The sequence below is a fragment of the Saccopteryx bilineata genome, chromosome 4 (genome assembly GCF_036850765.1).
Source record: "Saccopteryx bilineata isolate mSacBil1 chromosome 4, mSacBil1_pri_phased_curated, whole genome shotgun sequence".
In the NCBI taxonomy this organism is placed as follows: domain Eukaryota; kingdom Metazoa; phylum Chordata; class Mammalia; order Chiroptera; family Emballonuridae; genus Saccopteryx; species Saccopteryx bilineata.
This window is the reverse complement of record NC_089493.1, coordinates 68847325-68859358: the sequence shown is the minus strand read 5'-3', so window position 1 is coordinate 68859358 and position 12034 is coordinate 68847325. Positions and strand designations below refer to the sequence as shown.

Here is a 12034-nt window from a genome sequence, read left to right as displayed (position 1 = left end):
TTGAGGTCCATCAGAGAATGGTTTACATCCAGGAGAGTTTTTCTAGAATGAGTTATAAAGTTTACATCAAAACCTTGAAATTAGGTTTGGATTGCCATCTTTTCCTTAGATTTTTACATAGTTCCTACCAGAATTGAGCTAAAGACTTGCATAACAGCTTATACAAAGCCACATATTTGGACTTACATAACATCACTTATTCAGTGATGAATTCTTTTAAGTATGTGCAACTCTGATTCAGGTCTTGACCTGACAATGCTACTTGGTTTGGAAGAACCATCCCTAACCGTAAATGACCCAATCTTACAGTTATAAGGACCCACCTCTCTAGTGAATTTAATTGAAACACTTCTCCACTAGGACAGCAAACTATAGTTATTTGCATAGGGGGATAATGGCTCCTTGACACTTACAAGCTTGATGGCCCTGCTTCCTAGAATCTTATCTCCACCCATTCTCCTTGACATTTCCCCCCACCTTTACACACACAAATCTGCACCCTACCTCATTAGGGATACCACCTCACAAGTGCTCAATAATTTCAATTTTTTTTAACTGAGAAGAGGGGGAGATAGTGAAACAGACTCCCGCATGTGCCCCAACTGGAATCCACCCAGCAACCCCCATCTGGGGCTGATGCTTGAATCAACCTAGCTATCCTCAGCACCTGAGGTCAACGCTCAGACCAACTGAGCTATCCTCAGCACCCCTGGCTGATGCTCAAACCCATTGAGCCACTGGCTGCAGGGGAGAAAGAAGAAGAGGGAGGGGGAAAGAAGCAGATGGTCTCTAATTCTGTGTGCCCTGGCTGGGGATCGAACCTGGGACGTTCATACACGGGGCCAACGCTCTATCCACTGAGCCACCAGCCAGGGCTGATAATTCCAATATTTTGTGTATTGTTTTAAATATAAGTGCAGTCTTTAAAAAGAGATGCAGTGAAATTTTATGAGTGTTTGATATGGGTTCTGTTGCCTTTTCCAGGGAAAACAGAAGCCTATTTGGAAGCCATCAGAAAAAATATTGAGTGGTTGAAGAAACACAACACAAAAGGAAATAAAGAAGGTAAGTCTTTAGTGTGGTTATATATTGCAAACATCACTCATTGTCCAGGGCTCTTCTTAAATAAGTATTCCTACAATCGAATTAGGTTGAAGTCTCCTCTCAGAGCCCAAGAAGATTCTAGCGCTTCTCGGATACAGAAGGGAACCTCCGTTCCCTTATTTTTCAAGCCAGCCTTTCAAGCAAAGGCACTTCCCCTTGCTTTGACATTTTATGATGAAAAAATGTCAAACTAATGTAGAGAGAATAACAAAATGAATCCCCATGTGTCCCTCACCTACCTTCAATAATTATCATCATTTGCCTGACCTATGGTGGCACAGTGGGTAAAGCGTCAATCTGGAATGCTGAGGTTGCCAGTTCAAAACCCTGCACTTGTCTGGTCAAGGCACTTATGGGAGTTGATGTTTTCTGCTTCTCCCCCCTTCTCTCTCTCTGTCTTTCTCTCTCTCTCTCTCTCGCTCGCTCTGTGTGTGTGTCTCTCTCTCCTCTCTCTAAAATGAATGAATAAAATCTTAAAAAAACCCAAAACAACATTTTGCCAATCTTGTTTTGTCTACTCCAGTCGTTATTTGGAGTATTTTAAAGAGAGGCATTTTCTGAACACATATTGGGTATACGAGGCAGTCACTAACTCACTTAAAACACGGCACTAACGGGGCTCTGTTCCAAGTGCCAGAAATGTGAAGCACAGTAAAATGCAGCACACCGCCCTCCAAGTCACTCAGCCTCAGTAAAGAAGGGTGGGTCCTACTTGGTGCTAGCCCAGACAGGCGAGGGGCTGCAAAGGAGGCATATCTTACAGAGACAGCAATCACTAGGAGAAAGGGCTTGCCAGAAGCCTTCACTGGAAAGGTAAATGAGGAGAAAAGGAGACAGAAGGGATGCTGGTTGCCAACATGTGCAGTAAAGGGACACAAGAGAGTGATGCACTCTGGGAACTGAAGCTATTCAGTTTCCCAGGAACACTGAGTATCTGTGGGGCGGGCCATGGACAGGGCTGGGCAAGTGGGCAGGTCAGGAACAGGCTTGTGTACCTTGCATAGGAGGCTCGTTTTAGCCAGGAGGGCCTAAATTAGGGCTTACTTAAACCCTGAGAATTCAGTTAAGAACCGAGAAATCTGTCTGGCATGCAGTGTGGTTACAGATTGAAAAATAAGACCCCAGAAGGCTGGAGAGAGATAGGCAAGGATCTAGGGCAGAAATGATGGGGCTTAAACCAGGGCAAGGCAGAGGAAATAAAGAAGGAAGAAACTGCAGAACTACGTGGACAGAGTCCAGTATGACTCCCGGGTGTCTGGCCAGAGCAGTTGCAAAGTGATGTTTTAAAAATGAGATGAGCAGTGCTTCTCAAACCCTAAAGTGCATTCAAAACACACACAGAGCTCCTGTATATCCTGGAGCAGGACCCAGGCATCCAAATTTTTCGACCTCCCCCCATCTTTCCACTGTGCAGCCAACTTTGAGAACCACTGAGAGAGCACAGGGGGCGGAAGCGGTATTTTCAGCCCGCTTTAGTCTGTGGTCTTCTAAGTGGAGCAAAATGGAAACAATGATCAGGTCTTAACACATACTCATTTTATTTGGCTCAACATAGTGTGAATGTCCCAGCTGTCAGTTCGATTAAAATTCACATGAACTGTGTTTCATCAAATCTGTCATTGATTTGAAAATGCACAATTGTTTAATGCCCCATTAAGGAAAAAAAAGTATAACAAGCCATCAACGACTGCAAAGACTTGAAAGTAAAAAAAAAAAAAAATGTTTATCTTAGTATCAGTATAATAATACAGTAGGCACCAAAATGCATTTTGAAACAAATGTAAATTACATGGTTCAACAAATGGGACTATTGATGTTATTTCTTTCATTAATTAACATATGAATCAAATTCCTGGTCATAACCAGCAACATCTTGCAATTCAATCTTTCACTTCAAGAACCAACCAACCGTAGAGCATCGGCCTAGCGTGCGGAGGACCCGGGTTCGATTCCCGGCCAGGGCACACAGGAGAAGCGCCCATTTGCTTCTCCACCCCTCCGCCGCGCTTTCCTCTCTGTCTCTCTCTTCCCCTCCCGCAGCCAAGGCTCCATTGGAGCAAAGATGGCCCGGGCGCTGGGGATGGCTCTGTGGCCTCTGCCTCAGGCGCTAGAGTGGCTCTGGTCGCAACATGGCGACGCCCCAGAGGGGCAGAGCATCGCCCCCTGGTGGGCAGAGCATCGCCCCTGGTGGGCGTGCTGGGAGGATCCCGGTCGGGCGCATGCGGGAGTCTGTCTGACTGTCTCTCCCTGTTTCCAGCTTCAGAAAAATGAAAAAAAAAAAAAAAAAAAGAACCAACCAACCTAGTAAACCATAGAACTATGGTACGTGCATATTGAAGGCTCTGCGAGCAGACTTAGAATGACAAGGTTGAGTCTGATACTCCCTTCTGACTCCAGGAAGTGAGGGTGACATGCAGCACACCCTTGTGAAGGCAGAAGCACAGAGCTTTGTCTCCACTGCCTTCGTATATGCTCAGTTAGACTTGGGGTGTCTGTCAAAGCCTGTGGGGATGTAAGTCCCAGGCCTATGTAATGGCTGCAGCTATCCGAGTGGCAAGTCTTAGTATTAGCTCTGACTTCCTTAATGTCTGCTGATGCCCTTAGTTTGGCAGCGGCCCCCAGGACCTGAATCTCCTCCCAAATCCAGGAAAGAAAGCTGCATGTCATGTGATAGTAAGGATGATAAAATCTTAAGCAGCCTTTTTTTTTTTTTTAAGAATACTTTAAAAAAAAAAGTAAATCCCAGCCCTGGCTGGTTGGCTCAGTAGTAGAGCATCAGCCTGGCGTGTAGAAGTCCTGGGTTTGATTCCCTGGCCAGAGCACACAGGAGAAGCACCCTTCCTCCTCTCCTTTCTCTCTCTCTCTTTCTTTCTTCCCCTCCGCCAGTCAAGGCTCCATTGGAGCAGAGTTGACCTGGGCGCTGAGGATAGCTCCATGGCCTCCACCTCAGGTACTAGAATGGCTCTGGTTGCAACAGAGCAACACCCCAGATGTGCAGAGCATTGTCCACTAGTGGGCATGCCAGGTGGATCCCGGTTGGGCGCATGTGGGAGTCTGTCTCTCTGCCTCCCCACTACTCACTTCAGAAAAATAAAAAAAATTTTTTAAAAAGTAAATCACAGCACAGTCTCTTTTGTACCTAAGATCCTTAAGAACTGTTTTAAGATCAGCAAAGAGGGTACTGACTTGTGTACTCTCACAACCAGCCAACAGCCTTTCCTCTGCCCCAGGCTGGTTCTCCTGGCACAAGGGGAGAGCTGCATCATAAAGATAGTTTTCCACTTAAAAGAAAGCACAGTATTTTTCCATTTGTCCATTCCAATCGCCTCAACCTCTTCATATCTGTCCTTGGGAGACTGCCTTGTGTCCCACTAAAGATGTTGACCCTGCAACCAAGTCTGAAGGGTGTTAATGTGAACTAGTGAGTTGGGCAGGAATCAGCTTGTAAGGTGCACACATAATAATGCATGTTTAGCTTGGTTCTCTATTTTGTACCTGAGAGAAAGGGAAAATCAAACAAAAACAGAAACCCCAAGCACCTACGGACCATTTGTTCTGCACCAAGTAGATGCTTCCCACTCATGACTTAAATAGAGGCCACAGAGTGGTCAAAGCAGTGACTACAGCCTGGCGTGGGTTCAGAACCTGACTCTACCATGACCTGAGCACGGGACTTACCTCCTCTGTCCCGTTTCTTCACCTCTGAGGTGGACATACTCATGCTAACCTCATGGGGGTTTGTGAGGAGCAGATTGCATGATGGTTGTGAAGTGCTCAATGAAGAGTTATCTCTTTAATCCTCAAGGAGCCACTGCCTTCCCTGGTGGAAACCAGCTCTCTAAGCCTCAGTCATCTTGATGTGATGAACACATGGTGCTTGTAGCGTGGTCCTTCATGCTTAGTTTCTTTCTTTCTTTCTTTCTTTCTTTCTTTCTTTCTTTCTTTCTTTCTTTCTTCTTTCTTTCTTCCCTTTTCTCTCTCTCTCTCCCTCCCTCCTTCCCTTTTTTTTTTTTTGGTGACATAGACAGAGAGAGAGTCAGAGAGAGGGACAGACAGACGGGAAGGGAGAGAGATAAGAAACATCAGTTCTTCTTTGCGGCACCTTAGTTGTTCATTGATTGCTTTCTCATATGTGCCTTGACCGGGGGCTACAGCAGACCGAGTGACCCCTTGCTCAAGTCAGCGACCTTGGGCTCAAGCTGGTGAGCCTTGCTCAAACCAGAGAAGCCCGTGCTGAAGCTGCCGACCTCAGCGGTTTGAACCTGGGTCTTCCACATCCCAATCCTATGCCCTATCCATTGCGCCACCGCCTGGTCAGGGCCTTCCTTTCTTTTTTTAATGCAAGATCTTAAAAATGCCCAAGGGACCCAAGCTAGGTAAAGGGGTTAAAGGCTCTGAGCTTTTACCCCATTCTTTCCTCTCTTCCCTTTACAAATTGAAAGGCGGGGCTCTTGTCCAGGGGCTGCCAGCCATCAAGAGAATGGTACTGTCCTCAAGGAACTCAGCCTCAAACAACTCACATCTGGAGGGGTCTCCCTGAGTACTCTATGATATGGAAGACCTACGTGCTCACCCATGAGGGATATGTGTCATAAGTTTGTTGTTGTTGTTTTAGCGAGAGAGAGAGAAAGAGACAGGAGGAGAGAGATGATTCGTATGACCAGGTAGCTTGGTTGGTTGGAGCATCATCCTGATATAGGAAGGAGCGGATCAGTGTTGGTGTCTCTCTCTCCATTCCTCTTTCTCTGAAACCAGTTTAAAAAAAGAAAGAAAGAGAATAAGACTGTTACATATGCTGCCTACAAGAAACTCACTTGATATTGAAAGACACACACAGACTAAAAGTAAAGGGCTAGAAAAAGATACCGTATGCAAATAGAAATGAAAACAAAAAGCTGGGGTAACAATATTTATATCAGAATATCAGACAAAATAGATTTTAAAACAAAGGCTATAATAAGAGACAAAGAAGGACATTTCATATCCAATAGCCAAAATATGAAAGCAATGTAAGTGTCTATCAATAGACGATTGGATAAAGAAGATGTGGTACCTATATTCATATATACCCTGAAATATTATCTGGCCTAAAAAAAAGAATGAAATCTTACCATTCACACAACATGGATGGACCTAGAGCATATTGTGCAGAGTGAAATAAGTCAGTGAAAGACAAATACCATGTGACTTCACTCATATGTGAAATCTAAAAACCAAAACCAAAAATGAGCAACCAAAACAAACTCATAGATACAGTGAACAAACTGATGATTGTCAGAGCGAAGGTTAGGGAGCTGGGTAAAAAAGGTGAAAGGATTAAAAAATACAAATTGGCAGTTTCAGAATAGTCACGGGAATATAAATTATAGCATAGGTAATATCGTTAATAATATTGTAATAAATATGTGTGGTGGCAGGGGGGTACTTCATAAGTTATATAAATGTCAAACCACCATGCTGTACACTTGAAACTAATATAATATTGAATGTCAACTGTAATTGAAAATTTAAATTAAAAAAAAAAAAAAGCAAAGACCTGACTGGATAGCTCATTTGGTTAGAGAGTATTGTCCTTAAATGCCAAGGTTGCAGGTTTGATCCCCGATCAGGGCACACACAAGAATCAACCAATGACATTATAAATAAGTAGAACAACAAATAGATGTGTCTCTCTCTAGTTCTCTCTCTTCTCCTTCATCTCTCTCTCTCTCTCTAAATAAATGAATAAACAAATAAATTTTTAAAAAAGTAGAATCTGTGCTCCCCTGTCCCGAATCTACTGAATGCAAATCTGCAACTTCCCAAGAGCCCCAGGTGATTGGTATAAACAGTCAAGTTTGTGAAGCCCTGGTCTCCAAGCCCATTCCCAAAGTAGTCAGATTATGGTGGTACTTCCCACCAGAACACCTAGCAAGTGTGATGCTCCACAGCAGATGAGCTAATATAATGCATATGCATGGGATTTTAAGCTGCAAAACTGCACAAATGCCAAGACTTGATGTGAAAGATGGAGCTGGTTGTGGCAGTGTTGTACAAAGCACTTCTTGGTAAATACTAATCACCCTAATGAGATTGCTCTTTCCTGATCTTTCTCATGCTGCCATAATGATATTTTCCAGATTATGACCTTTCAAAGATGAGGGACTTCATCAACCAGCAAACCGATGCGTATGTGGAGAAAGGCATCCTTGATAAAGACGAAGCCGAGGCCATCAAGCGTATTTACAGCAGCCTGTAACAATGCAGAGAGGTCCAAGCGTCTTTCCACTACTTCAGAAAACATGATATAGCTTAAAACTCACCTAATTCTGTGATTAAAGTTATTTTGACCCAAGAATTATTAGAAAGTGCTGGGTTTACTGTAGGTAACCCTCTAGAAGTGGTTAAAACATAGCTTTCTTGGCGTAAAAACATCTGAAAAGTAAAGTTGTATGTAAGCTGAGATTTTGCATATAGAATCCTTATTTCCAAGTAGATTTACATTTTATAATCAGAGATATGTTGCTTTGGAAAAACCTGTAATGGACTGACTATAAAACTTCCATTTTTCCCGCTGTGTCATACAGATAAGCACCCCTGAAGATTTGGGGGGGTTCTGTTTTCAAGACAGGCCAGTTACTTAAACACCTCATAGCATGTATCTGTCACGATGTCCTTTCCACTACCAATCCTTTTTGGTTGAAATAAATTCATGTTTCCTCAAAGCCTCTATAGCTTGAAGGAAGCTATCTGCTTTTTTTTTTTTTTTTTCTTAAGGCAGTTCCTGCTGGTTTTCTATCACGCCCAAAGGCAAAAAAAAAAAAAAAAAAAAAGAACGTGAAAAATGGGCATTGGATTTCCTGGATTTATCATCAGTTTCCTCCACTCTTAATATTTTCTATTAGTGAGTTTTCAGACAGTGGTTTTGTTTATTAAGAGGGACAACTACATACTCTCCAAACAGAAAACAAGGTCATAAACTCTACATAAAGTATGTTTCAAATGTATGCCAGATATGAGTTATATAAACTGGACTTGATTCAAGCCAAGATTTCTCAACAGTGAGCAAGAGGACCAGACAGCAGGGTAGAAACAGATAAAAACCATTCCCTTCCCTGTGAACTGACACTGGTAGAGGAGCTTCCCTGCAGGAAGAGGACAACCAGCTGGGTGTGCCTTCAAATCCTCTTCCTCAGCCACCACCACAAACAAGCCCTGGAAACACACAGTCACACAAGGTCCTTCTGAAACGTTAACAGGGAATCTTCCCAAACCAAAGAACGCCTTGAAAATGTGTTATTTCATATAAATTAATTAGATATTTTTCTGACTATTTCAGTTGGAAAATTATAAAAATAATATAACACTTTGTGTATTAGCTGCCACTACTTCAAACGACCTTCTAATACCTATCTTAAATGCCCCTACTTGGCATTCACTTTTCTGTAAGGACTGGGAACTTACAGGGAAAATGAAAGAGGCTTTTTTTCATGAGTAGGAGACCCCTGCTGCTCCTCACATCCTCCCTAGAGTTGCAAAAATAAATAAAGACCAAGGCCTTATGTGCAAAAAACCTACTCTTAATAAATTCCAGGGCCCTGGCTGGTTGGCTCAGTGGTAGAGCATCAGCCCAGCATATGGAAGTCCTAGGTTCGATTCCCAGCCAGGGCACACAAGAGAAGTGCCCATCTGCTTCACCCTTTCCCCTCTCCTTTCCCTCTATCTCTCTCTCTTCCCTTCCCACAGCCAAGGTTCCATTGGAGCAAAGTTGGCCCAGGTGCTAAGGATGGTTTCATGGCCTCATTCCAGGTGCTAGAATGGCTCCAGTTGCAATAAAAAAATCCAGAGCAACGCCCCAGATGGGCAGAGCATCGCCCCCTAGTGGGCATGCCAGGTGGATCCTGGTCTGGTGCATGCGAGAGTCTGTCTCTGCCTCCCCACTTCTCACTTCAGAAAAATACTAGATAAATAAGTAAATTTCAGAGAAGCCAGCATTCATTGGTAAGTGGTGGGAAGTAGCTAAAAACACCTTTGCCCAAACTACACTTAGCCAAAACATGATGAATCAGACTTATTTTTGAGTCATCTTTTTTTTTTTTTAAGATTTTATTAGTAGAGAGGAAAGAGAGAGGGAGGTGGAGCAAGAAGTATCAACTCATATGTAGTTCCTTCACTTTAGTTGTTCATTGATTGCTTGTTGTATGTGCCTTGACCAGGCAAGCCCAGGGTTTTGAACTGGCAACGTCGGCATTCTAGGGCAACACTTTATCCACTGCACCACCACAGGTCAGGCTTGATGAGTCACCTTTGGCAACGTGACTGACTGTACTTCACCTATGCCCTGTAGTCCATATAGGCTGCTTCTACATCAGAGATAAAACACTGGCTGTGACTAAAGCATCTTATCCATTTGCTTTTCTGTAATTTAGCTAAATATTTATGCAGTATTTTTAAAAATAAAAAATTCATTTAGTTAGTTTATTGTAGCTTTCTGAGCATGACATTCATTAGCTCCAACTGATAACCAAGACAAAAGAAAGATCATCAGTCTTGTTTTATACATATGAAAACTGATTCACAAAATAAATAAATAAACAAACATGGATACAGGATACACTCAAACTCATACAGCCAAGAGGTGGTAAAGGTAAAACTGTAACCCAGGTTTATCTCAATCCATTCTTCCACAGTGATTCCATGTGCAAGGCAAGGACCAGAGATCTAGTTCCAGACAGTTTCACTGTGGCCATAACAAATTCAAAGTTCTTAACAACTTAAAAAAGGGGAGAGATGTTTTGGCTAGAAATTGCTAAGAGAGACAGGCAAAAATAAAATATACTCAGAAAAATGTGTTTGAGGTTGTGGTCTTCATTTCACCTTCCAGCTTTTGTTATATCTTTTGGATAGTGGTTTTAGATTTATGCCTTTTGGATAACTCTCAAATTTCAGATAATTTTATGTTGAACAGCATGATAACTTTACAACTTTTAAAGTTCCTGAGCCTCTATAGAGGCCTGAGCGTTTTCTTACATACACAGCTGTTTTCCTTCCTTCATTTATTCATTTATTTTAGTTTTCTCCTCTTCCAATTAACTTTCTATCATTCAGGTAATAGGATACAAGAAAACAGCAAAGCATGATCAAGAGGTCACCCTCTATCAAAGATGGTAACATGAAGGGAAAAAATGAGAAAAAAACCTCACAAGGCCCTGGCCAGTTGGCTCAGTGGTAGAGCATCAGCCTGGCGTATGGATGTCCCAGTTCCATTCTGGGTCAGGGCACACAGGTTAAGTGCCCATCTGCTTCTCCAATCCTCCCCTCCCCCTTTTCTCTCTCTCTCTCTTTCTCTCTCTCTCTTCTCCTCCCCTCCTACAGCCATGGCTCAATAAACCAAGTTGGCCCTGGGTGCTGAGGATGGCTCCATGGCCTCAGCTTCAGGTGCTAAAAAAATGCCTTTGGTTGCAATGGAGCAAGGGCCCCAGATGGGCAGAGCATCACCCCCTAGTAGGTTTGTCAGGTGGATCCTTCTCAGGACACATGCAGGAGTCTATCTCTGCCTCCCCATCCTCTCACTAAAATCAAAACAAAAAACCCACAAGCAATCACGTACATTATGAACAAACAAGAAATTCAAGACAAGGAGAGACAGCTACTGTTTCCCATTCATGCATCAAGGGTTGGCTACGTGCTGTTCTGGTTCTACAAGCTCTGCTGCATTAACACCTGAGGGCACTTGTTTCCTGCTTAATGGAAGGAATAACTGGAGGATTGAGATGGGAAGAAAAAGATGAGGAAAGAGAAAAAGGGAAAGAAGACAGGAAACAAAGGTCTTCTTTGCCTCTCAGAAAGCAGGCCCCTTTGGGGATGTTGGGGAAGAATAAATATGAGGAATTTTTGTGGAAGCTTAAAGATTTATTTAATCCAGCATTTTAATAGAAATTGAGACCAAAAAATATTTACCGTATTTCCCCATGTATAAGATGTATGCTTTTTAAAAAAATTTGGGGTCTAAAAACTGGGTGCATCTTATACAGTGGTGGTAGTATTTTTACTTGCATTTCCCGCTTTTTCGTGCTTGTTGAGTTGTATGAATTTTATGATGAATAAAACTTGAGTTCAATAACTTTATGTAATACATTTTACTTCAAATTTTAGGCCCCAAAATTAAGGTGCATCTTATACATGGGAGCATCTTATACATAGGGAAATACAGTAACTATAAATAATATATTGCTTAAGGTTTCCTGCTGTGACCCATACAGATAATAAAAGATGAAACTATGTGAATAAAAACCTAACCTTCAATTCAAATAAGCACAGTGACTACAAAACACTCTATAAAGTGATTTATCAATGAACTCTAAACTAGGATTCTTCAATGTGTCAGCACATGGTATTGCTTTTTTTCTTTGATCGCATTCTGTGTTCTCACTATTGCAGTTAACTGCAATTGATCTGCTTTTAGATTATTGAAACTTCTTTCAAAATTGCAATTAAAATAATAAAAACCATACAAGTCTCATGGTTAGGAAGAATAAACATCATTAAAATGTCTATATTACCCAAAGCAATTTATAAATTCAATGCATTACCGATTAAAATACCAATGACTTACTTCAAAGACATAGAATACATATTCTAAAAATTTATATGGAACCAAAAAAGAACATGGATAGCCTCAGCAATCCTGAAAAGGAAGAAAAAAGTGGGAGGTATCACACTTTCAGATATCAAGTTATATTATAAAGCATTGTACTCAAAACAGCATGGTACTGGCATAAGAACAGGCACATAGATCAATGGAACAGAACAGAGAACTCAGAAATAAACCCACAGCTCTATGGACAACTGATATTTGACAAAGGAGGTAAGACAATACAATGGAGTAAAGATAGCCTCTTCAACAAATGGTGTTGGGAAAACTGGACAGCTACCTGCAAAAAAATGAAAC

The 12034-nt window shown here is 42.0% G+C and overlaps 1 protein-coding gene across 1 annotated transcript in view; it reads left to right on the top strand.

The window, feature by feature from the left end:
* The window catches only part of SCG3 (secretogranin III), a 57653-nt gene extending 49838 nt beyond the window's left edge, over window positions 1-7815 (top strand). The window contains exons 11-12 of the mRNA XM_066276896.1: window positions 985-1065; window positions 7224-7815. Coding sequence (XP_066132993.1) covers window positions 985-1065; window positions 7224-7342 — 200 coding nt within the window. The 3' untranslated portion in view covers window positions 7343-7815. The remainder of the gene's footprint in view (window positions 1-984; window positions 1066-7223) is intronic.
* Window positions 7816-12034: the final 4219 nt, after the last annotated feature.